The sequence below is a fragment of the Triticum aestivum genome, chromosome 6A, assembly GCF_018294505.1.
Source record: "Triticum aestivum cultivar Chinese Spring chromosome 6A, IWGSC CS RefSeq v2.1, whole genome shotgun sequence".
In the NCBI taxonomy this organism is placed as follows: domain Eukaryota; kingdom Viridiplantae; phylum Streptophyta; class Magnoliopsida; order Poales; family Poaceae; genus Triticum; species Triticum aestivum.
In genome coordinates this window covers 459,742,038-459,769,098 of record NC_057809.1, presented here as the reverse complement: position 1 = coordinate 459,769,098, position 27,061 = coordinate 459,742,038, and the positions used below count along the sequence as shown (strand labels likewise).

Below are 27,061 nucleotides of genomic sequence, written 5' to 3'. Positions count from 1 at the left end.
AAGATGGACCAAGTTGAACACGGACGGAAGCTTCATACCGGCTATAGGTATGGCGGGAGGTGGGATGATCCTCCAGTACACTAAGTGAAACATCATATTTAGCGCTTGCCATGAACTCCGTACTTGTGGCGACGCGGTGGGCGCCGAGCTCGCAGCGTGTAGGGAGGGGCTGGAGAGCTAGCCTTCCGTCGGACGATGCTGCCAATTTCAGTAGAACTAGATAGTTCTGAGGCAGTGTCGCTAATCATAGAAAATTCCGATGATAGATCAACACATCACTTCGTGATCCAGGAGATTAAAAGCTTGGCTTCAACTAAGGATAGGGAGATTTCTTTTCCTCTTTGTCGTCGTTCGCAAAATAAAGTTAGCCATGAACTTGCTGCTTATGGCCGTAGTACCCCTGAACCGCAGTGTGGTCGTACTCGGGGTTAGACTTCATTGTAAACTTGCTTGTGGCTGAGAGGCCCTCGTGAGTAATGAAAATCTCCTTTACCCCCGCAAAAAAGCAAGCAAAACCTGCTTTGTTTGTGTTGAGCGAGATCGATTGGTACCCGCACGCGAACTCTAAACCCTAGGGTTTCCTCACGTAAAAAAGAGGCCGCGAGGGTTAGGAAAACTATGCAAGGTGCGTACCATAGTGAGATTGAGATGGATTCCAAGAAGGGTAGGTCCAAGATGCAGATGGATACGGGGGCTACAACTACAAGCAAGGATACGGCAGCTGGGAAGCAGAAGACGAGGGTTTAGGGTTGGTGCTCTAGCTCCTGCCTCGCGCACTCCGCTGCCGGCCACTCCGGCCCCAACGTACACCACTCTCGACGGCGGCCACCCCGACCCCGCCGCCCACCTCCACCCTACGCATGGCCTCCCCCCCACCGGCGGTCGTGGCCGCGAGCTTCGCTGGTTGGATTCAAGCCCCTCCGCCGCTGGATCTGCAAGCCCCGCCGCGCCTCGCTCCTTCCGGGCCATGCTCTGCGAGGAGCCCCTCGCGTCTTCCGAGGGTGACTCGCAGCCTCTGCAACGCCTCGGGCCGAGATCCGAGGTCCACCGCGTCAGCCCTGAGGCGCCTTGGGAGTCCGCGCGCGGCCGTAAGCGGCCCCGCCGGCGCTCCCCCCGTCGCCGCCAGGCGGATCCCATCCCTCCGCGGCTGCGCCCGGCGAGTGCCCGCGCTGCTACAGCACCGCCCACCCGCGCTCGGAGTGCCGCCGTGCCATTTGTTGCTGCCGATGCAGGTTCCCGGGCCATGTTGCACGCGACTGCACTAACCCACGCTCTCCGGCCTCGTCTGCTGAGCCGCCATCCAAGCGTCGATGAGGCTCCTCGCCGCGACCATGCCTTCCCCCAGCCTCGTCCTCTCCCGCGAGCGTGGGCGCGAGTGCCGCCGGCCCAAGCAACCCCGCGTCTTCCGGGTGTGGGGGCCGGTCCTCGCCTGCCTCTGCTTCGCCGTCGCGCTCTTCCCAGAGCAACCCCTCCACCTCCTCGAGCAAGACGCCTGTCGTGCTCTCCGGCTACCCTACCCTCCGCCCCGCATCTGCCGTGTGCTACCTGCCGCGCACGGCCAGGCTGGTCGCCACCGAGAAGGAGCTGCGGGAGCGCGCCCTTACGGCCACTGTTGCTGGCAACCGCTCTGGCATTGGTCGCGAGGAGGTCGCTGGGCTGCTGCGCGAGAGATTCAGCCTCGCCGATGACGAGTTCTCCGTCCACAGCCGTGGCCACGACGAGTTCCTACTAAAGTTCTCCTTGATCGAGGCCCGAGCCAGGGTGGCCCTGCGCTCGGTGCGCTCGCCACGCTTCCGACTCATCGTCCACCCCTGGAGTCACTCCGCTGGCTGCGAGCCGGTGCAGCTGCGATTTCGGGTGGAGGTCGAGATCGTCGGCCTCCCCGACCAGGCGTGGCACCGTTCCTCCGTCAAATCCATGCTCTCCCCGTTCCTCGAGATCGAGCACCTCCTCCCCTCCACCCATGACGGCAGCGACATGTCCCGATTCAGATTCTCGGCCTGGACCACGAATCCCGACGCCATCCCGCGCTCGACCGACCTGCTGCTCCCGGAGCCAGACGCCGTCAATGGAGATGCTGACCCCGACCGCGCCGAGCGCTTCGTCCGTCGCACGCTCCGCAAGCCGGTGCAGATCTTGGTCACCGCCTCGGAGGATTTCTGCCGGCCGGTGCCTCCACCTGCACGGCCGCGCTCGCCGGGCGGCGCCAATGACGGTGACGCGGACCCCCCGTCACCCCCGCTCCCTCCGCGCTGGCCCCGGCGACACGAGTTCCCGTCGCGCCCCTCTCGGGCGTCCCCGCCCGGCACCCGCCGCACTAGGACCGCCGGCCAGGGCCAATGCCGCCGCCGAGGTACGCGTCCTCCGTACCGCGGTTGGCGGGGCATTCTGGGGCCCCACCCACCCATGGACCCAATCCCTGCTGACGGGCCCGCGCTTAGCCAACGGATAATTGCTACCACGCCCGGGTCCATGCTGGACGGCCGTCTGTCGACCTCGGGCTCACCAGTCAACGGTTTGACGCGCTCCTCGCTACGAGACATCCAATCGCTGCCATCCCAGGTCAGCTTTGGCGAGCACGGGCTTGCCACTTGTCAGTCCTCTGCGCCTGACCAGACACCGCCAGGCCCATCACCGGTGCCAGCCCTTGCGCTCGACGCCCCACGCTCCCCCGACAAAGCTGCTTCTGTTCATTCTGCCGCCGACAGGCCAGAGATTCCAACCCACCGTGCCAATCCCATCTCCCAACCGGCCTGCGGCCTGCAGGCGGCGCAGCCCAGGCCCACCATGGCGCAGACAGAGCCTACCCCACCCCCCGCCCACGTGCTACAGGCCCAGGCCTCCTTGGTGCCGGTCAGTGCCATGCATGTCCCTGCGATGCTGGAGCCAACCCAGGCGCATGACGTGGATTGCGGGCCCAACACCTGTCAGGCCATAATCATTGCGCCATGCGCCACGGACGGGATCCCAACCATTGATGGCCACGATCGCGCGGTTGGGGAGCGCTTGGAGCGGTTCGTCTCCTCGGTGCAGCGCCCCAACGAACCAGTCCTCCCGCCCCCGCCTCCGCGCTGACGCCGCAATGCCGTCCCGCTGGATTTCACGCCTCGTCGCAGTGGACGCATTGCCAAGGCTGATCGTGGCCTCGAATCCGAGATGAAGGCAAAGCGGGTGCTCCTACACCGCCTTGGCCTACTGCAGCATGATGAACCAATCTCTGACTCCATCCTCGAGAAGTACGCGCGCATGTTTGATCGCCCACTGGCCCCGACACGATCGCCGCACTCGCAGACTACCATGGCTGGGAGGTGCCGGCCAACCCCGACAACTCGCTGCACGCCCCACCCGCGCTCATCACCGAGGCCTAACTTCTGTTGCTCCTCCCCACCGAGACAACACTAGTTTTCCAATGGAGTACAACCTAAGGGCTATATTTTGGAACGTGCGGGGTCTAAACTGCCCTGCTAAGCGTAGCGCTGTTCGCTCCGTCATCCGTTCGGCCAACCCATGTATCGCGTGTCTTCAGGAAACAAAGATCGCTGCCTTCTCGTCGCCCCTCATATGCGAAACGTTGGGCGCTCTGTTTGCCGACTACTTCTTCCTCCCGGCCACGGATACATGCGGCGGCATTCTTCTTGCATGGTAGAATGACATCGTCTCCCTCTCCCATCCAACCATCGCCGACCACTTCATCAACGCGCTGGTGACCCCCCGCGACGGCAGCCCACACTGGTGGGTGACGGGAGTTTACGGGCCCCAAGAGGAGTCGGACAAGATCGCCTTCCTCGCCGACCTGCACGACACGAGATCTTGCTGCGCCGGGCCTTGGCTTATTGGGGGCTACTTCAACAGGATCGCGAATGTCGAGGACAAGAACAACGGGAATCTGCATCGGGCTACCATGCGCCGCTTTAGGCATTTCATCGCCGATGAGGAGCTTCAGGACATCTATCTACAAGGCCGACGCTACACCTGGTCTAACAAACGCGAGGCGCCGACCCTCGAGCGCATCGACCGTGTTCTTGTTGGGTTTCGTAGTAATTTCAAAAAATTTCCTACGCACACGCAAGATCATGGTGATGCATAACAACGAGAGGGGAGAGTGTGATCTACGTACCCTTGTAGATCGACAACGGAAGCGTTTGGTTGATGTAGTCATACGTCTCCATGGCCCGACCGATCAAGCACCGAAACTACGGCACCTCCGAGTTCTAGCACACGTTCAGCTCGATGACGATCCCCGGACTCTGATCCAGCAAAGTGTCGGGGAAGAGTTCCGTCAGCACGACGGCGTGGTGACGATCTTGATGCACTACCATCGCAGGGCTTCGCCTAAGCACCGCTACAATATTATCGAGGACTATGGTGGAAGGGGGCACCGCACACGGCTAAGAATATGATCACGTGGATCAACTTGTGTGTCTAGGGGTGCCAAGGGGAGGAGGCCGGCCGGCCCTATAGGTGCGCCAAGGAGGAGTCCTCCTCCTAGTAGGAGTAGGACTCCTACTAGGAGGGGGAAGGAAGTGGGGAGGGAGAGGGAAAGGGGGGTGCCGCCCCCCCTCTCCTAGTCCAATTCGGACCAAGGGGGGGAGGAGGCGCGCGGACCACCTTTGGCTTCCCCTCTCTCTTTCCACTAAGACCCATATGGCCCATTACTTCTCCCAGGGGGGTTCTGGTAACCCTCCGGCTCTCCGGTTTTCTCCGAAATCACCCGGAACACTTCCGGTGTCCGAATATAGCCGTCCAATATATCAATCTTTATGTCTCGACCATTTCGAGACTCCTCGTCATGTCTGTGATCACATCCGGGACTCCGAACTAACTTTGGTACATCAAAACTCATAAACTCATAATATAACTGTCATCGAAACCTTAAGCGTGCGGTCCCTACGGGTTCAAGAACAATGTAGACATGACCGAGACACGTCTCCGGTCAATAACCAATAGCGGAACCTGGATGCTCATATTGGCTCCTACATATTCTACGAAGATCTTTATCGGTCAGACCGCATAACAACATACGTTGTTCCCTTTGTCATCAGTATGTTACTTGCCCGAGATTCGATCGTCGATATCTCAATACCTAGTTCAATCTCGTTACCGGCAAGTCTCTTTACTCGTTCTGTAATACATCATCTCGCAACTAACTCATTAGTTGCAATGCTTGCAAGGCTTATGTGATGTGCATTACCGAGAGGGCCCAGAGATACCTCTCCGACAATCGGAGTGACAAATCCTAATCTCGAAATACGCCAACCCAACATGCACCTTTGGAGACACCTGTAGAGCACCTTTATAATCACCCATTTACGTTGTGACGATTGGTAGTACACAAAGTGTTCCTCCGGCAAACAGGAGTTGCATAATCTCATAGTCATAGGAACATGTATAAGTCATGAAGAAAGCAATAGCAACATACTAAACGATCGGGTGCTAAGCTAATGGAATGGGTCATGTCAATCAGATCATTCACCTAATGATGTGATCCCGTTAATCAAATAACAACTCTTTGTTCATGGTTAGGAAACATAACCATCTTTGATTAACGAGCTAGTCAAGTAGAGGCATACTAGTGACACTCTGTTTGTCTATGTATTCACACATGTATTATGTTTCCGGTTAATACAATTCTAGCATGAATAATAAACATTTATCATGATATAAGGAAATAAATAATAACTTTATTATTGCCTCTAGGGCATATTTCCTTCAGTCTCCCACTTGCACTAGAGTCAATAATCTAGATTACATAGTAATGATTCTAACACCCATGGAGCTTTGGTGTTGATCATGTTTTTCTCGTGGAAGAGGCTTAGTCAACGGGTCTGCAACATTCAGATCCGTATGTATCTTGCAAATCTCTATGTCTCCCACCTGGACTAGATCCCGGATGGAATTGAAGCGTCTCTTGATGTGCTTGGTTCTCTTGTGAAATCTGGATTCCTTTGCCAAGGCAATTGCACCAGTATTGTCACAAAAGATTTTCATTGGACCCGATGCACTAGGTATGACACCTAGATCGGATATGAACTCCTTCATCCAGACTCCTTCATTTGCTGCTTTCGAAGCAGCTATGTACTCCGCTTCACATGTAGATCCCGCTACAACGCTTTTTTTAGAACTGCACCAACTGACAGCTCCACCGTTTAATGTAAACACGTATCCGGTTTGCGATTTAGAATCGTCCGGATCAGTGTCAAAGCTTGCATCAACGTAACCTTTTACGATGAGCTCTTTGTAACCTCCATATATGAGAAACATATCCTTAGTCCTTTTCAGGTATTTCAGGATGTTCTTGACCGTTGTCCAGTGATCCACTCCTAGATCACTTTGGTACCTCCCTGCTAGACTTATAGCAAGGCACACATCAGGTCTGGTACACAGCATTGCATACATGATAGAGCCTATGGCTGAAGCATAGGGACCATCTTTCATTTTCTCTCTATCTTCTGCAGTGGTCGGGCATTGAGTCTTACTCAACTTCACACCTTGTAACACAGGCAAGAACCCTTTCTTTGCTTGATCCATTTTGAACTTCTTCAAAACTTTGTCAAGGTATGTGCTTTGTGAAAGTCCAATTAAGCGTTTTGATATATATCTATAGATCTTAATGCCTAATATGTAAGCAGCTTCACCGAGGTCTTTCATTGAAAAACTCTTATTCAAGTATCCCTTTATGCTATCCAGAAATTCTATATCATTTCCAATTAGTAATATGTCATCCACATATAATATAAAAAATGCTACAGAGCTTCCCACTCACTTTCTTGTAAATACAGGCTTCTCCAAAAGTCTGTATAAAACCAAATGCTTTGATCACACTATCAAAGCGTTTATTCCAACTCCGAGAGGCTTGCACCAGTCCATAAATGGATCGCTGGAGCTTGCACACTTTGTTAGCTCCCTTTGGATCGACAAAACCTTTTGGTTGCATCATATACAACTCTTCTTCCAGAAATCCATTCAGGAATGCAGTTTTGACATCCATCTGCCAAATTTCATAATCATAAAATGCGGCAATTGCTAACATGATTCGGACAGACTTAAGCATCGCTACGGGTGAGAAGGTCTCATCGTAGTCAATCCCTTGAACTTGCCGAAAACCTTTTGCGACAAGTCGAGCTTTGTAGACAGTAATATTACCGTCAGCGTCAGTCTTCTTCTTGAAGATCCATTTATTCTCAATTGCTTGCCGATCATCGGGCAAGTCAACCAAAGTCCATACTTTGTTCTCATACATGGATCCCATCTCAGATTTCATGGCTTCAAGCCATTTTGCGGAATCTGGGCTCACCATCGCTTCTTCATAGTTCGTAGGTTCATCATGATCTAGTAGCATGACTTCCAGAACAGGATTACCGTACCACTCTGGTGCGGATCTCACTCTGGTTGATCTACGAGGTTCAGTAGTGTCTTGTTCTGAAGTTTCATGATTATCATCATTAGCTTCCTCACTAACTGGTGTAGGTATCACTGAAACAGTTTTCTGTGATGCACTACTTTCCAATAAGGGAGCAGGTACAGTTACCTCGTCAATTTCTACTTTCCTCCCACTCACTTCTTTCGAGAGAAACTCCTTCTCTAGAAAGTTTCCGAATTTAGCAACAAAAGTCTTGCCTTCGGATCTGTGATAGAAGGTGTATCCAATAGTTTCCTTTGGATATCCTATGAAGACACATTTCTCCGATTTGGGTTCGAGCTTATCAGGTTGAAGCTTTTTCACATAAGCATCGCAGCCCCAAACTTTCAGAAATGACAACTTTGGTTTCTTGCCAAACCACAGTTCATAAGGCGTCGTCTCAACGGATTTTGATGGTGCCCTATTTAACGTGAATACGGCCGTCTCTAGAGCGTATCCCCAAAACGATAGCGGTAAATCAGTAAGAGACATCATAGATCGCACCATATCTAGTAAAGTACGATTACGACGTTCGGACACACCATTACGCTGTGGTGTTCTGGGTGGCGTGAGTTGCGAAACTATTCCGCATTGTTTCAAATGTACACCAAACTCGTAACTCAAATATTCTCCTCCACGATCAGATCGTAGAAACTTTATTTTCTTGTTACGATGATTTTCAACTTCACTCTGAAATTCTTTGAACTTTTCAAACATTTCAGACTTATGTTTCATTAAGTAGATATACCCATATCTGCTTAAGTCATCTGTGAAGGTGAGAAAATAACGATATCCGCCACGAGCCTCAATATTCATCGGACCACATACATCTGTATGTATGATTTCCAACAAATCTGTTGCTCTCTCCATAGTACCGGAGAACGGCGTTTTATTCATCTTGCCCATGAGGCACGGTTCGCAAGTACCAAGTGATTCATAATCAAGTGGTTCCAAAAGTCCATCAGTATGGAGTTTCTTCATGCGCTTTACACCGATATGACCTAAACGGCAGTGCCACAAATAAGTTGCACTATCATTATCAACTCTGCATCTTTTGGCTTCGACACTATGAATATGTGTGTCACTACTATCGAGATTCAACAAAAATAGACCACTCTTTAAGGGTGCATGACCATAAAAGATATTACTCATATAAATAGAACAACCATTATTCTCAGATTTAAATCAATAACCGTCTCGCATCAAACAAGATCCAGATATAATGTTCATGCTTAACACTGGCACCAAATAACAATTATTTAGGTCTAATATTAATCCCGAAGGTAGATGTAGAGGTAGCGTGCCGACTACGATCACATCGACTTTGGAACCGTTTCCCACGCGCATCGTCACCTCGTCCTTAGCCAATCTTCGCTTAATCCGTAGTCCCTGTTTCGAGTTGCAAATATTAGCAACAGAACCAGTATCAAATACCCAGGTGCTACTGCGAGCATTAGTAAGGTACACATCAATAACATGTATATCACATATACCTTTGTTCACCTTGCCATCCTTCTTATCCGCCAAATACTTGGGGCAGTTCCGCTTCCAATGACCAGTCTGCTTGCAGTAGAAGCACTTAGTTTCAGGCTTAGGTCTAGGTTTGGGTTTCTTCTCTTGAGTAGCAACTTGCTTGCTGTTCTTTTTGAAGTTCCCCTTCTTCTTCCCTTTGCCCTTTTTTCTTGAAACTAGTGGTCTTGTTGACCATCAACACTTGATGCTCCTTTTTGATTTCTACCTCCGCAGCTTTCAGCATTGCGAAGAGCTCGGGAATAGTCTTATTCATCCCTTGCATATTATAGTTCATCACGAAGCTCTTGTAGCTTGGTGGCAGTGATTGGAGAATTCTGTCAATGACGCAATCATCTGGAAGATTAACTCCCAATTGAATCAAGTGATTATTATACCCAGACATTTTGAGTATATGCTCACTGACAGAACTGTTCTCCTCCATCTTGCAGCTATAGAACTTATTGGAGACTTCATATCTCTCAATCCGGGCATTTGCTTGAAATATTAACTTCAACTCCTGGAACATCTCATATGCTCCATGACGTTCAAAACGTCGTTGAAGTCCCGATTCTAAGCCGTAAAGCATGGCACACTGAACTATCGAGTAGTCATCAGCTTTGCTCTGCCAGACGTTCATAACATCTGGTGTTGCTCCAGCAGCAGGCCTGGCACCTAGCGGTGCTTCCAGGACGTAATTCTTCTGTGCAGCAATGAGGATAATCCTCAAGTTACGGACCGAGTCCGTGTAATTGCTATCATCATCTTTCAACTTTGCTTTCTCAAGGAACGCATTAAAATTCAACGGAACAACAACAGGAACCATCTATCTACAATCAAGCATAAACAAGCAAGATACTATCAGGTACTAAGTTTCATGATAAATTTAGGTTCAATTAATTTACTTAAAGAACTCCCACTTAGATAGACATCCCTCTAATCCTCTAAGTGATTACGTGATCCAAATCAACTAAACCATGTCCGATCATCACGTGAGATGGAGTAGTTTCATTGGTGAACATCACTATGTTGATCATATCTACTATATGATTCACGCTCGACCTTTCGGTCTCCATGTTCCGAGGCCATATCTGTATATCCTTGGCTCGTCAAGTGTAACCTGAGTATTCCGCGTGTGCAACTGTTTTGCACCCGTTGTATTTGAACGTAGAGCCTATCACACCCGATCATCACGTGGTGTCTCAGCACGAAGAACTTTCGCAAAGGTGCATACTCAGGGAGAACACTTCTTGATAATTAGTGAGAGATCATCTTATAATGCTACCGTCAATCAAAGCAACATAAGATGCATAAAACATAAACATCACATGCAATCAATATAAGTGATATGATATGGCCATCATCATCATGTGCTTGTGGTCTCCATCTTCGAAGCACCGTCGTGATCACCATCGTCACCGGCGCGACACCTTGATCTCCACCGTAGCATTGTTGTCGTCTCACCAATCTTATGCTTCCACGACTATCGCTACCGCTTAGTGATAAAGTAAAGCATTACAGCGCGATTGCATTGCATACAATAAAGCGACAACCATATGGCTCCTGCCAGTTGCCGATAACTCGGTTACAAAACATGATCATCTCATACAATAAAATTTTAGCATCATGTCTTGACCATATCACATCACAACATGCCCTGCAAAAACAAGTTAGACGTCCTCTACTTTGTTGTTGCAAGTTTTACGTGGCTGCTACGGGCTTAAGAAAGAACCAATCTTACCTACGCATCAAAACCACAACGATAGTTTGTCAAGTTGATGTTGTCTTAACCTTCGCAAGGACCGGGCGTAGCCACACTCGGTTCAACTAAAGTTGGAGAAACTGTCACCCGCAAGCCACCTATGTGCAAAGCACGTCGGGAGAACCGGTCTCGCGTAAGCGTACACGTAATGTCGGTCCGGGCCGCTTCGTCCAACAATACCGCCGAACCAAAGTATGACATGCTGGTAAGCAGTATGACTTATATCCACAACTCACTTGTGTTCTACTCGTGCATATAACATCAACATATAAAACCTAGGCTCGGATGCCACTGTTGGGTTTCGTAGTAATTTCAAAAAATTTCCTACGCACACGCAAGATCATGGTGATGCATAGCAACGAGAGGGGAGAGTATGATCTACGTACCCTTGTAGATCGACAATGGAAGCGTTTGGTTGATGTAGTCGTACGTCTCCACGGCCCGACCGATCAAGCACCGAAACTACGGCACCTCCGAGTTCTAGCATACGTTCAGCTCGATGACGATCCCCGGACTCTGATCTAGCAAAGTGTCGGGGAAGAGTTCCGTCAGCACGACGGCGTGGTGACGATCTTGATGCACTACCGTCGCAGGGCTTCGCCTAAGCACCGCTACAATATTATCGAGGACTATGGTGGAAGGGGGCACCACACACGGCTAAGAATATGATCACGTGGATCAACTTGTGTGTCTAGGGGTGCCCCCTGCCCCCGTATATAAAGGAGCAAGGGGAGGAGGCCGGCCGGCCCTATAGGCGCGCCAAGGAGGAGTCCTCCTCCTAGTAGGAGGGGGAAGGAAGTGGGGAGGGAGAGGGAAAGGGGGGCGCCGCCCCCCTCTCCTAGTCCAATTCGGACCAGGGGGGAGGAGGCGCACGGCCCACCTTTGGCTGCCCCTCTCTCTTTCCACTAAGGCCCATATGGCCCATTACTTCTCCCGGGGGGGGGGTTCCGGTAACCCTCCGGCTCTCCGGTTTTCTCCGAAATCACCCGGAACACTTCCGGTGTCCGAATATAGCCGTCCAATATATCAATCTTTATGTCTCGACCATTTCGAGACTCCTCGTCATGTACGTGATCACATCCGGGACTCCGAACTAACTTCGGTACATCAAAACTCATAAACTCATAATATAACTGTCATCGAAACCTTAAGCGTGCTGACCCTACGGGTTCGAGAACAATGTAGACATGACCGAGACACGTCTCCGGTCAATAACCAATAGCGGAACCTGGATGCTCATATTGGCTCCTACATATTCTACGAAGATCTTTATCGGTCAGACCGCATAACAACATACGTTGTTCCCTTTGTCATCGGTATGTTACTTGCCCGAGATTCGATCGTCGGTATCTCAATACCTAGTTCAATCTCGTTACCGGCAAGTCTCTTTACTCGTTCTGTAATACATCATCTCACAACTAACTCATTAGTTGCAATGCTTGCAAGGCTTATGTGATGTGCATTACCGAGAGGGCCCAGAGATACCTCTCTGACAATCGGAGTGACAAATCCTAATCTCGAAATACGCCAACCCAACATGCACCTTTGGAGACACCTGTAGAGCACCTTTATAATCACCCATTTACGTTGTGACGTTTGGTAGCACACAAAGTGTTCCTCCGGCAAACGGGAGTTGCATAATCTCATAGTCATAGGAACATGTATAAGTCATGAAGAAAGCAATAGCAACATACTAAACGATCGGGTGCTAAGCTAATGGAATGGGTCATGCCAATCAGATCATTCACCTAATGATGTGATCCCGTTAATCAAATAACAACTCTTTGTTCATGGTTAGGAAACATAACCATCTTTGATTAACGAGCTAGTCAAGTAGAGGCATACTAGTGACACTCTGTTTGTCTATGTATTCACACATGTATTATGTTTCCGGTTAATACAATTCTAGCATGAATAATAAACATTTATCATGATATAAGGAAATAGATAATAACTTTATTATTGCCTCTAGGGCATATTTCCTTCAGTTCTCTGCACCGCCGGCTGGGCTACTGACCATCCAAGCTGCATGCTTCGTTGCTTGTCGTCAGCAGCATCTGATCACGCGCCGCTCATCATCGACTCCCTCCCGCGCTCCTGCAAACCGAGGCGATTCCACTTCGAGCGGTTCTGGCCCTCGCTTCTGGGCTACCACGAGGTGGTTGCGCAGGCTTGGAACTCTACACCCCATGAGCCAGACCCGTTCCGTCGTATCTTCACGAGACTGCGTGCCACTGCCAAGTGCCTTCAGCGTTGGAGCTCCAGGACGGTGGGGGATGTCTCGTTGCAGCTGTCCGTCGCCCGTGAGCTGATTGCATGCTTTGACACGGCGCAGGACTGGAGGGCGCTCTCCCCGGCCGAGGCCTGGCTTCGACGACGGTTGAAAGCCGTGTACCTCGGCTTGGCCTCCCTGGAGCGATCCCTGGCCCGGCAGCGCACGAGTCTCAACTTCCTCAAAGCTGGTGACACGGGCTCCGCTATCTTCCGACTCCATGCCGCCCACCGTGCCCGCAAGAACCACATCTTCCAACTTCAGGTCGGTGATAACCACATGCATGGCCAGGCCGCGATTGCTGAAGCCGCTTTCAACCACTTCACGGCGATCCTAGGTACCAGCGTCGAGCGCACCTCATCCATCGACCTGGACGCCCTAGACCCGCGCTCCTTCGAGCTGCTTGATCTCGAGCTCCCCTTCTCTGAAGGTGAGATATGGGAGACCATCCGGCGGCTCCCGAAGGGCCGGGCCCCCGGCCTGGACGGCTTCACGTCGGAATTCCTTTGTGCTTCTTGGGCAACCATCAAAGACAACTTCGTGGCTGCGTTCGACAAGTTATACAACCTAAACGGCCGCGGGTTCCAGCGGCTCAATGAGGCGCTACTCATCCTCCTACCCAACAAACAAGATGATGCATCGCTCTCGGATTATCGGCCGATCAGCCTGATACACCTCGTTGCCAAACTCTTCGCCAAGGTGCTTTTGCTTCGCCTCGCGCCACACCTCGACGCCATGATCTCCGCCAACCAAAGTGCGTTCATCCCCGGCCGCTGCATACACGACAACTTCTTACTCGTGCAACAAACAGCGCGGCAGCTCCACAACCTGAAAAATCCCCGCGTCATGCTCAAGCTTGATATTGCACGCGCCTTCGACTCTGTGTCCTGGGCTTTCCTTCTGGAGACATTACGCCACCTTGGATTCGGTCACCGGTGGTGTGAGTGGATATGCATACTCCTCGGCACGGCCAGCACACGGGTCCTCACCAACGGCGTCCCCGGACCGCCCATCCAACACCGCTGCGGGCTGCGGCAGGGCGACCACGTGTCCCCCATGCTATTTCTCATGGTCATCGACACCCTCAACAACCTCATATGCCGCGGGGCCAGCGAGGGGGTGCTGCAACGCCTCACTGCGTCATATGTCCTCAAGCGTCTCCATCTACGCCGACGACGTCATTGTCTTCTGCCGACCTGACGGGCACGACCTGGCTGCCGTCCGCGAGCTACTGCGGATATTCGGGGCCGCGTCTGGGTTGCACACCAACTACGCAAATGCGCGGCCTCCCCCATCCAGTGCACGGACGTGGACCGGGCCATGATCACCGCGAACCTCGCCTGCCCGCTGCAAGACTTCCCCACCACCTACCTCGGACTGCCACTGTCGATCCACAAAGTCAGCTCCACCGCTCTACAACCCATCATAGACAAGCTGGAGCACAGGCTGTCACCGTGGTGGGCATCTCTGATGTCGAGGGGCGACGGGCTTGCCCTGTGCCGTCATGTTCTTTCGGCCATGCCCACGCACATCATGATCGCGATGGCCATCAACCCACCCATCCTAAAGCGCATCAATCGCCTGATTTGAAACTTCCTCTAGTATGGCCGGAAAGACGCGAGTGGAGGCCACTGCAAGGTCAACTGGCACCGGGTTTGTAGACCAATATCCCTCGGCGGCCTTGGGATCCCGGATCTGCAGCGCGCCGGCATCTCACTGCGCGCCCGGTGGATGTGGCTCCAGAGATCCGACGCCTCGCGCCCATGGCAGCACCTGCACATCCCCCGCTGCCCGGAGGTTCAGGCCATCTTCAGGGCTTCAACCTCTTGGCACGTTGGCAATGGCGAGTCCTGCTTATTCTGGGAGGATCACTGGTCGGACGGGAAGAGCATCTCCGAGATTGCGCCTCTGGTCTACTGCAGGGTGCCCAAACGCCAGCGCAGGACACGCTCGGTGCGCGACAGCCTACTCAACCGGGCGTGGATCGCCGACATCCACGGCGCCATGGGCGTGGCCATGACCGTGCAGTACGTCACACTATGGCGGCATCTCCGGCACATGCACCTGACCGATGAGCCGGACCGGCTGTCGTGGCGTTGGACTGACTCTGGGATCTATTCGGCCAGCTCCTGCTATCAAGCCCTTTTCACCGGCTCCACCGTCGACCCGCACTGGCACATCACTTGGAGAACATGGGCTCCGCTCCGCATTAAGTTCTTCGTCTGGCTTGCGCTGATGGGCAGGTGTTGGACTGCTGACCACCTGGCACGCCATGGCCTTCCCCACGAGCCTCGCTGCCTCTTATGCGACCAAGAGCCGGAATCCATGCAGCATCTCATGACGGGCTGCTCCTTCTCCCCGCCAAACCTGGCACGAGGTGCTCTCATGGTGCCGATGCACCACCGCGATCCCCGCACGCAGTGACGAGTTCGCCAGCTGGCTCTCTACGGCCATCTCCAACACCTCAGCTCCTCTTCACCATGGCCTCGCCTCCATTGCCGTCCTCACCGTTTGGCACCTATGAAAACACCGGAACGGCTGCCTCTTCGACGGCGATCAACCAGCCGTGGGACGCGCGGTGCATATGATCCAGGAGGAGGCGCGGCTCTGGGCACGCGCCGGCGCAAAGGGCATGGCCCTCATCTTGCCTGAGACGTAGGCTACGGCAGATCGGGATGCACACCCCGTCGACCGTGTGCCAAGGCTACCGATGCTTGCCATCATTGTGCACGAACTAGTTAGCTTCCCCTCCACCTTGTAATACCTTCATGTTTTGTCACTCTATCTATTAATGCAAAGATACGCAAGGCTTTTGCGTATTGGCGAAAAAAAAGAAAGCAGAAGACGAAGCAAAAAAAAGGTACCTGTGATGGCAAAGAAGGCAGCGAAACCGAGCGTGAGGAAGATAGACAGCACGGCGAAGGAAACGCGTCGCCGGGCGCCAGTATACAAGCTGACAATTCCTGTCGGCGATGAAAATCGCGACGAGTTCAACGAACTGTGGATGGGAATATGGGGCGATCTCATCGTTTCCATGGACCGAAAAAGTAAGCATATATCCTACAAATTGCATGCGTTTCTTAATTTTTCTTCTTCTTATTACTAGATGGACATATTAGAAGCATTATGATACCAAAATTAGTGGCAATCGAAATCTCATATGCATAACTACGTACATTTGATGCAGCGACTATACCCAGCGTGGGCTTCACGGACCTTGTTTCCCCCAGGGCCAGCATCTGCACCGTCGACACTGTACAGCTCTTTGAAGTCAGAATCCCAACAAAAGAGGCCTCAGGCTTAGTGTGGCCGCTGCATGTGTATGGTTTTATCGCCACGCGTGATTCGGTGGACTACAAGCGCAATATCATCTTTGAGCGTGGAAAAGATAACTGCCAGATCGTCAGTGAGGGGGTTCGTGTCTCTGTCTTGCTAGCTAGCCCCTTGTCTACATATATTTACATGAATTACTATTTCATCTGGTCTTCAGCTAAGCCTTACACTAGTATTTACTACTTGCTTGATTAATTTTGCATGCAGTCTCTGTTGGAAATATTAACACTTTTCCAATTAGACTTATCCACGAGTTAACAGTAAGCATGGCATAAAAGGTATGCATCTCATAGCGATACCTAAGCATACTAGCACGTACAGAACATAGAATCGAACCATCTATGAGCAGCACATATACGGCTAGCATAAATACGAGTAAACGAGAGATGAACAGATCATACCCTCCGGTTGGCCAGGCCAACGCGGCAGCGACAGCAGCAGCCTCGGCGTCGTCCGTGGCCTTCTTCTTGGAGGCGGCGTCGTCGATGCAGGGGAAGTAGTGGAAGCAGAGGCGAACGGAGTTGGGGACGGAACGGAAGCAGTCGCGTCGAGACGCTCCCCAAAAACCTTATTGCCGTTCTCCCGAGCAGAATCTCAAACGACAGGGTTTCGGGGGCACCTGCTCTCAGCACAGAGTGAGGAACAGTAGATGACGGCTAGGTCACGCGAGAGGGAGTGAGTGAACCGAATTTGGTTACTTCACTGGCCAGAGCCTTCTTATATAGTCCGTAAGGAAGAAAGTCGTGGGCCTTGTCGAGGCCCACGACCGAGTCGGCCCATTCCCGGAAAATAAGCTTCGGCTCGGCTCATTCCCGCAACCCGCGGCGCGCGCGTGGCGGGCGGCGGAGGAGGAGCGCGCGTATACCACTCCTCTTCCCAAGCTCCCAATGGCAAGTGGTAGAGCAACCCTTATAAAGGGGTCTCAACTCTCGTCAACTAGTAAGGTGGGACTAAACTTCCCATCACCTGCCATCTCATACATGGGTCTCAAGATTAACCAGGGATTAGTGTTTTATATGGGCCTAAGACCATCCATAATCCAACAATCCCTCACCAGATCTCGAGGCACATAAGTTTATCAACTATTCCAAACAATGTTTGATATACCAGAATTTTCAGTGGAGACTGTTAAGTTGAACTTCCACCTAGAGCAACAGGATTAGACTTCTTCACAATTAAACAATGGACTATGCCTTGAATTGTTAGTTTGGCGTGCAGAAATTTCGCCTATTGTCAGCTGATACATGGCTGCCGAAGGCTAAACCCCACGGGTGGAGCTTATTAGTCATACTCCGTACCTTCTCATGAGCTTAATAGAGATTACCCAATCTCATAGATTGTGACCAGCAGTCGGGCTCACATAGGTGTGTTCCTCCAAAGAATGCTCTGTAGGTTAGCATCTTGCTTACATAAGCTTTGGAACACATTAAGACAAAAGTCAGTCTGCCTTACAGAATTGAGAGTATTGTGCATCTCCAACGGAGTGGGTTAATTAAGGATACTCTCCTCAGTTGACCGCTGGATTGTTTTCCCAGGTCCTAATTCACGGGATCTCCGATCACATAGGTTGAGTTATGTAACGCCCTTGATGCGGCTATATCTCCCACGTGTCGAAACACGACTTAGAGGCATAGCCGCATTGAAAGCAATGTCGCAAGTGAGGTAATCTTTACACAATCCATGTAATACATAAGGGAAAGAGATACATAGTTGGCTTACAATCGCCACTTCACACAATTACATAAATAAAACATTACAACATCCAAATACAATCAAGGTCTGACTACGGAACCAAAATAAAAGAAGAACCCCAAATGCGACAAAGTCCCCGATCGATCCCAACTGGGCTCCACTACTGATCAACTAGAACGAAACAAAACAAAGGACAAGATCTTCATCGAGCTCCTCCTGAGCTTGGTTGCGTCATCTGCACGGACTCATCGGCACCTGCAAGCTGGTTTTAGAAGTATCTGTGAGTCACGGGGACTCAGCAATCTCGCACCCTCGCGATCAAGACTATTTAAGCTTATGGGTAAGGTAAAGGTATGAGGTGGAGCTGCAGCAAGCGACTAGCATATATGGTGGCTAACATACGCAAATGAGAGCGAGAAGAGAAGGCAAAGCACGTTCGAGAAAGTATGATCAAGAAGTGATCCTAAAACAACCTACGTCAAGCATAACTCCAACACCGTGTTCACTTCCCGGACTCCGCCGAAAAGAGACCATCACGGTTACACACGCAGTTGATGCATTTTAATCGAGTTAAGATCCAAGTTATCTACAACCGGACATTAACAAATTCCCATCTGCCCATAACCGCGGGCACGGTTTTCGAAAGTTCAAATCCCTGCAGGGGTGTCCCAACTTAGCCCATCACAAGCTCTCACGGTCAACGAAGGAATATACCTCCTCCCGAGACATTCCGATCAGACTCGGTATCCCGGTTCTACAAGACATCCTCGACAATGGTAAAACAAGTCCAGCAAAGCCGCCCGATGTGCCGACATCCTGATGGGAGCTGCACATATCTCGTTCTCAGGGCAACACCGGATAGGTCAAGCTACGAGTAAAACCAGCCCTTAAGTTTCCCCGAGGTGGCCCCGCAGGCTGCCCATTTCGGACCAACACTTAGACAAGCACTGGCCCGGGGGGGTTAAAATAAAGATGACCCTTGGGATGGCCTAACCCAAGGGAAAAAGAGGCTAGGTGGCGAATGGTAAAACCAAGGTTGGGCCTTGCTGGAAGAGTTTTATTCAAAGTGAAATGTCAAGGGGTTCCCATTATAACCCAACCGCGTAAGGAACGCAAAATCCGGGAACATAACACCGATATGATGGAAACTAGGGCGGCAAGAGTGGAACAAAACACCAGGCATAAGGCCGAGCCTTCCACCCTTTACCAAGTATATAGATGCATTAATTAAATAAGATATATTGTGATATCCCAACAAGTAAACATGTTCCAACAAGGAACAACATATCCATGTTCCAACAAGGAACAAACTTCAATCTTCACCTGCAACTAACAACGATATAAGAGGGGTTGAGCAAAGCGGTAACATAGCCAATCAACGGTTTGCTAGGACAAGGTGGGTTAGAGGCTTGGTTCAACAATATAGGAGGCATGATAAGCAAGTGGTAGGTATCGCAGCGTAGGCATAGCAAAAGAGCGAGCATCTAACAAGCAAAGATAGAAGTGATTTCGAGGGTATGGTCATCTTGCCTGAAATCCCGCAAGGAAGAAGAACGAGGCCATGAAGTAGACAAACGGACGTAGACGAACGGGTCCTCACAAACGCGACGTTACCGGAACCAACCCGAAGAAGCAAACACCGGAAAGAAGCACACAACATAGTAAACAACCAACACATGAACATGGTATGATATGCGGGATGCAGTATGCGATGCATATGCATGATTTGACAAGGAATAATTGAACCTGGCATCAACTTGGAAATCCAAGTGTGCCACTGGAAAGGTGAGATGAAATCGCTTGAAAACGATATAAAGATCACCGGAATCAGAGTTACGGTTTGGACATGGCAAGCAAAACAAATATGGCACCGGTCTGCGATAAACAGCAAGTAGCCATCTAAATGCAACAAGATGAACATGCTACAGCACTCAAACATGACAACAAAATACATGGCAGGGATCCATTCATGAAGCTTAACAAAAGATGAACACTGAGCTACGGCTAATTCATCTATTAACAGGTTCAAACAAGCATGGCAAAAGTGCAATTGGTAAACAGATCTCAGACTTAGTGAAATTAACACTTGTCTGGAATATCAGATCAGGTAGCACACTTTGGAGCATGAAAACTATAAACTACAGGGCCTGAACATGGCAAAGTAAAGCATGGCATGGAGCTACTCAAAGAGCTTAACAAAAGTCCCTTAGTGACCTTGAGCCAAAAGGGATCAGAAAATACATTTGCAAGCATGTGAACATGGCAAAAACATAAACAGACTCTCAGACTTAGTGAAAAACTGGAGCATGCAAATCAGATATCAAGTAGGCATGTTTACGAGCTCGATGCACTCACTACAGAGCAAGGCATGACAAAATAAGCTAGGATGCTCCATAATTGCAAACAAAGACATGGATGGATAGAGCACTACAATATTAATAAATCATCCTTACTGATCATCCTCAAAAGAGGCATGGATCATTAGGAAACAACATGAACATATGGCATATTGAAATAAACAGATCAAGGACTTAGTGGAAATGCTAAGTCCCTGAAATCAGCATTAACAAATGCACTACTTTGCAAGCTTGTGCTAGTCACCACACACATCACAAAAATACAAGGGTTGCACCTCTGGATAGATGGCAAAACATATAACAAAACACATGTAGAGCTCAAGAGCATATCATGCATACGATAATCATGGCAAAAATGACAAATATCTAATTGAAGCAGCGGATCTGACAATTATCTCAAATAGCACTCTTCCAACAGCATTTCGGGCATCAAGATGAACTCAAATGAAAACGATGCAATGATATGAAATGATGTGCTCTCTGAGACGAACATTTTGATATGCTACACGCATGAATCGAAGCTACGGATGCAAAGTTACGACATGATGAAGATGGGCATATGAAACATGGAAAACTCGGGGACTTAGAAGAAATAGACCTCGCCCAGATCTAGGGTTTGTGCACGTTCTTCGAAGTTCGTCGGGTGAGCTCGCCGGAAGATCGCCGGAAAACGCGAGGAGACGGCCAGAGCTGAGGGAGAAGGCCGGAGACGAGGGGGGGGCTCGCCGGATCCGGGCCGGCGTCGAGGGCACGGCCGGATGGGGTCGGCGACGTCGGCTGTGCGGTGGTGGAGCGCTCCGGCAAGCGGCGGCCGGAGCAGCGGAGCTAGGCGTCGGAGGAGCAAGGGCGGCGACGGTGTCGTGGGTCGGAGGCGCGCGCGCGGCGAAGGAAGCAGACGGCAACGCGACGAGGTTGGCGGGGCGCGGCGAAGGTCGGCGGCGAGCTTGTGGTGCGGTGGCGGCGGCCGGACGGCGAGGGCGGCGGCGGCGCACGGCGGGGCAGAGCGGGCTGGGCGGCAGCGAGATCCGGGCCCGGGCGGACCCGCGATGGGCTTCCCTGGGCCGCGCGGTGGAGGAGGGAGGCAGCGCCACATGGCGGCTCGCGAGTGTAGGAGGGAGGCGGCGGTGATGACATGGCAGTGCGGCGGTGGACATGTCTGGCTCCGCCCGGACGTGTCTGGCGGCGCGGTGGAGAAGAGGCTAGGGTTTAGACTGCGAAAAATTCGGGGAGGCACACATATATATAGGTAGAGGGAGCTAGGAGAGTCCAAATGAGGTGCGGTTTTCGGCCACGCGATCGTGACCGATCGACTGAGATGATGAAGGAGGTTTAGGTGGGTTTTGGGCCAAATTGGAGGGGTGTTGCGCTGCAACACATACGAGACCTTTTCGGTCCCTCGGTTAACCGTTGGAGTATCAAACGAAGTCCAAATGGTACGAAACTTGGCAGGCGGTCTACCGGTAGTAAACCAAGGCCGCTTTGCAAGTCTCGGTCCAATCCGGAAATGTTTAACACCCGCACATGAAAAGAAAGTAGAAGTGACCACCGAAGGAGAACGGAGCGCCGGAATGCAAAACGGACAACGGGAAGAATGCTCGGATGCATGAGACGAACATGTATGCAAATGAAATGCACATAATGACATGATATGCAAAGCATGACACGCAAGCAATGACAAGGCAACAACAACGAATAACTAGAGGACACCTGGCACATCGGTCTCGGGGCGTTACAAGTTACCCCCATGGCAACTTACGTGGGTCTCATACCCATCTCCCTCGATGCATTTTCTATCACAATCCGTGCTAGCCCTTTCATAAAAGGGTCTGCCAGATTCTTAGCCGTCTGGATATAATCCAACGCTATTACTCCGGAGTTTCTTGATTTTCCAACAGATTTCAATCTTCTTCTTATGTGCTTTGTGGATTTCATGTTGTCCTTTGAACTCTTAGCCTTGGCAATCACTGTTTGATTGTCACAGTTCATAAGGATAGTCGGCACTGGTTTATCAACCACTGGCAAATCCATCAAAAGCTCTCGAAGCCATTCTGCTTCGACGCATGATGTGTCTAATGCTGTGAGTTCTGCTTCCATAGTCGATCTGGTTAAGATCGTCTGCTTGCAAGACTTTCAGGAAACAGCACCACCACCAAGTGTGAAGACATGTCCACTTGTGGCTTTCATCTCATCAGCATCAGATATCCAATTCGAATCACTATACCGCTCTAGTACCGTCGGGTACCCAGAATAGTGAATTCCATAGTTCGCAGTACCTTGCAAATAACGCATCACTCGCTCTACAGCATGCCAATGCACATCTCCCGGATTGGAAACAAACTGGCTCAGTTTGCACACAACAAATGAGATGTCAGGACGAGTAGCACATGCTAGGTACATCAGTGAACCAACCACTTGAGAATATCTCAATTGATCTACAGCCGTGCCTTCGAACTTTTGAATCCGCATGCTAGGATCATATGGTGTTGCAGAAGGTTTATAGTCCGAATATCCAAAATGGCTCAAAATCTTCTCAACATAGTGGGATTGCAAAAGTGTAATTCCACCCTTAGAATTTCTCAATAGCTTGATGTTTAGGATAACATCAGCCACACCCAGGTCCTTCATCTCAAAGTTGTGAGATAGAAAAGACTTGACCTCCTCAATGACCTTGAGGTGGGTTCCAAATATCAGTATGTCATCGACATACAGACATAGTATAACTCCTTCGCCCCCACCATAGCGCTAGTATACACATTTGTCAGCTTCGTTCACAACAAAGCCAGCAGATGTTAGAGTAGTGTTGAACTTCTCATGCCATTGCTTATGCGCTTGTTTCAGGCCATACAAAGATTTCACTAGCTTACACACCTTTCTTTCCTGACCATTTACTACAAAGCCATCCGGCTGTTGCATGTAAATTTCCTCGTCTAGCTCTCCGTTAAGGAAAGCCGTCTTAACGTCCATCTGATGAATGAGAAGACCATGCGAAGCAGCCAAAGCAAGTAACACTCGAATGGTTGTCAATCTAGCCACAGGTGAATAAGTGTCAAAAAAATCTTCTTCTTCTTCTTTCTGGGTATAACCCTTGGCCACAAGCCTAGACTTGTACTTCTCAACAATACCATCGGGCCTAAGCTTCTTCTTGAACACCCACTTACATCCTAATGGTTGACAACCATAGGGACGATCAGTGATCTCCCATGTCCCATTAGCCAAGATGGAATCCATCTCACTACGGACCGCATCCTTCCAGTAGTCAGCATCCGGAGATGCATAGGCTTCTGAAATGGTACTGGGAGTATCATCATCCACGAGGTACACGAGGAAATCATCACCAAAGGACTTTGCAGTCCTCTATCTCTTGCTCCTAACAGGAAATTCCTCGTCATCCTTCGTGGAACTCTCATCACTTTTATGTTCATGTATTCCATCGGAATAGCAGGTTCAGGAGTCTCATCAGATTCCAGTATAGAAACGCTTTGCATATCTCTCATGGGGAAAATATCCTCAAAGAATGTAGCATCCCTAGACTCTATAATTGTACCGACCTTTTGGTCAGGTATCTCAGATTTCACCACTAGAAATCTATAGCCAACGCTATGCTTGGCATAGCCAAGAAAAACACAGTCCACGGTCTTTGGTCCCAACTTGGAGAAAATTCCTTATATAACACTGTTTTAAATTTTGTTTCCCTATTTGACACTCAAATTTTGTTTCTTCCTTATCTAACACTGTGTCTAAATTTTTATGCCCTTTATGACACTTTCGTCCATTTTTAGCCTTAGTGGTGTTAAATGACACCTGAAAAGACCTATTTGCCCCTCATGTGGTATGTGACCAAAAAAATTATGTGGTAATTTAGATCATAAATAGCTATAAAAAATGCTAGTTGTAATGTAGTGTATATATGTATGTACCCAGGCCCTTTATAACAACCCTGAGTTGAGATCGAAAGAAAGACCGTGTGGCCATCATCAATCGCCTCGTGTGTTCGTGTTACGGTGTTAGCTAGCTTCCTCCAATACATATAGCTGGTTAGCTAGCCAGCCAAAGTAGAATCATCAAGCGAGAGAACCGCTTCTAGCTTCCTCTGGTACGTACATAAGTATACGTCCAACTAGAATCAATCCACCTCCCCGCCTACTTGTTTCTTGTGTACGTGCTAGCCTTGTACGGAACCCATTAGCTCGGAAAGTACCATGAATGTACGTCGAAAAGCACCATGCTACAACGCCGTCGAGGTCAGGACCAAGGCCAACACAAAACGAGTCGGCCCGATACACACATACACGATTTTTTTGGTCACATTTACATTATGGGCAAATACGTCTTTTTAGGTGTCATTTAACACCACTAAGGCTAAAAATGGACGAAAGTGTTATAAAGGGCATAAAATTTAGACTCAGTATCAAATAAGGAAGAAAAAGTTTTCCAGTGTTAAATAAGGCAACAAATTTTGAGACAGTGTTAATAAGGAATTCTCTCCCCAACTTGCGCTTTTTGATTATCGGCACATTGACTTTCGCCAAACAGCCCCAAGTGCGCAAGTAAGAGAGTGTAGTTATTTTCTTTTCTCATTGCTCATAGGGAGTAGTCCCATTATCCTTTGTGGGAACTTTATTCAGGACATGACAAGATGTCAATACAGCCTCCCCCCACCATGCCTTGGATAAACCCGATGTATCTAACATGGCGTTAACCAAATCAGTTAGAGTACGGTTTTTCCGTTCGGCAACCCCGTTTGACTAGGGTGGGTAGGGAGGCGTCCTCTCATGAATAATACCATGTTCCGCACAGAATAAATTGAACTCATTAGAAAAGTACTCTCCACCACGATCAGACCGAACTCGTTTTATTTTCTTCTCAAGTTGGTTCTCAACTTCAGCCTTATAGACTTTAAAGTAGTGTAGAGCCTCATCCTTAGTATTTAACAAATACACATAGTAGAATCTAGTGGAATCATCAATCAGAGTCATGAAGTATTTCTTTCCACCTTTAGTCAACACACCATTCATCTCACAGAGATCTGAATGTATGAGCTCTTGAGGTGCCAGGTGTCTCTTATTCGCAGGCTTGTGAGGCTTACGAGGTTGCTTAGCTTGCACACACGCATGGCACTTAGAGCCTTTGGCTAAAGTGAAACTCGGGATTAAATTCATCTTAGCTAGCCGCGTCATACAATCGAAATTTATGTGACAAAGACGCGAATGCCAAACCTCAGATTCGTTCACATTAGAATGAATTTGGTTCATGACTTTATTACAGAAATCCTCCAGGGAAAGGCGGAACAAACCACCACAATCATATCCTTTTCCAACAAATAGTCCATACCGAGATACGGCTACTTTCTTAGACTCAAATACTAACTTAAATCCTTCTTTGCATAGAAGGGAGCCACTAACGAGATTCTTCTTTATGGCGGGGACATGCTGCACGTTCTTTAGTTGCACGATCTTTCCCGAAGTAAACTTCAGATCTACCGTGCCAACACCATGAACAGAAGCATGCGAGCCATTCCCCATCAGGACGGAACAATCTCGTGCGACCTGGTAGGAAGAAAACAAAGACACATCAGCACACACATGAATATTGGCCCCAGTGTCAATCCACCAATTGGTGGACTGACAAGCTGAAAGTATGGTAAACAGATTACCATACCCAGATGCCGCATCATTGTTGCTCAGAGTGACATTCACAGACTTGGAGTCCTGCGCTGGCTTCTTATACTTGTTTGGGCACTTGTTTGCCCAATGTTCATATGAACCACAAGTAAAGCAGTCATCTCTCTTTTTGTCTTTCTTCTTACCCTTTGTAACACCCCGGATGTAACTTTCCCAATTTGTACTCCAACTCTTGCCATTTCCGACGTTAAGTTATTTTATTTTCTCGGGTTCGGGTCTTTGTCTCCGTGTGTTGTTGTCGTTGTCATGCATCTCATATCATGTCATCATGTGCATTGCATTTGCATACATGTTCGTCTCATGCATTCGAGCTTTTTCCCCGTTGTCCATTTTGCATTCCGGCGCTTCGTTCTCCTCCGGTGGTCATTTCTACCTTTCTTCCGTGTGTGGGGATTAAACATTTCCGGATTGGACCGAGACTTGCCAAGCGGCCTTGGTTTACTACCGGTAGACCGCCTGTCAAGTTTTGTGCCATTTGGACTTCGTTTGATACTCCAACGGTTAACCGAGAGACCGAAAAGGCCTCGTGTGTGTTGCAGCCCAACACCCTTCCAATTTGGCCCAAAACCCACCTAAACCCTCTCCATCATCTAGAGCGTTCAATTTGGCCCAAAACCCACCTAAAACCGCACCTCATTTGGACTCTCCTAGCTCCCCCTATGCCTATATATAGCCCCTCCTCCGAAAATCCCGGATCCCCTCTTCAAACCCTAAAACAAATCCGTCTCCGCCGCCGCCGGACGTGTCCGGGCAGAGCCGGACAACGTCCGACCCAGCAGCCTCCGCCATGTGCCGCCCCGCGATTCGCCCGCGCCCGGTCCCCAGATCCGCGCCGCCCGGGCCCGGGAAGCCCAAGGCCGGCCCCTGCGGCCCGCTCCCTCGCCCCGCCTCCTCGCGCCCGAGGCGCCGCCCGGCCCCGCCCGGCCGAAGTGCACCGCCGCCTCCGCCGCTCTGCCTCGACGCCGCCGCCCGCCGCTCCGCCGCCACCTCGACCCGGTCCGGCCACCCGCCGCCTTCACGCCTCGCCGCGCGCGAGCTCGCCGCCGCCTCCCCGCC

General features: G+C 50.3%; 1 protein-coding gene across 1 annotated transcript in view; it reads left to right on the top strand.

Annotated features, from left to right (window-relative positions):
• Nucleotides 1-648: 648 nt before the first annotated feature.
• Nucleotides 649-27,061, top strand: part of LOC123130841 (uncharacterized) — a 32,013-nt gene continuing 5,600 nt past the window's right edge. The window contains exons 1-3 of the mRNA XM_044550641.1: nucleotides 649-728; nucleotides 15,784-15,989; nucleotides 16,130-16,358. Of these exons, the coding sequence (XP_044406576.1) occupies nucleotides 649-728; nucleotides 15,784-15,989; nucleotides 16,130-16,358 (515 nt within the window). The remainder of the gene's footprint in view (nucleotides 729-15,783; nucleotides 15,990-16,129; nucleotides 16,359-27,061) is intronic.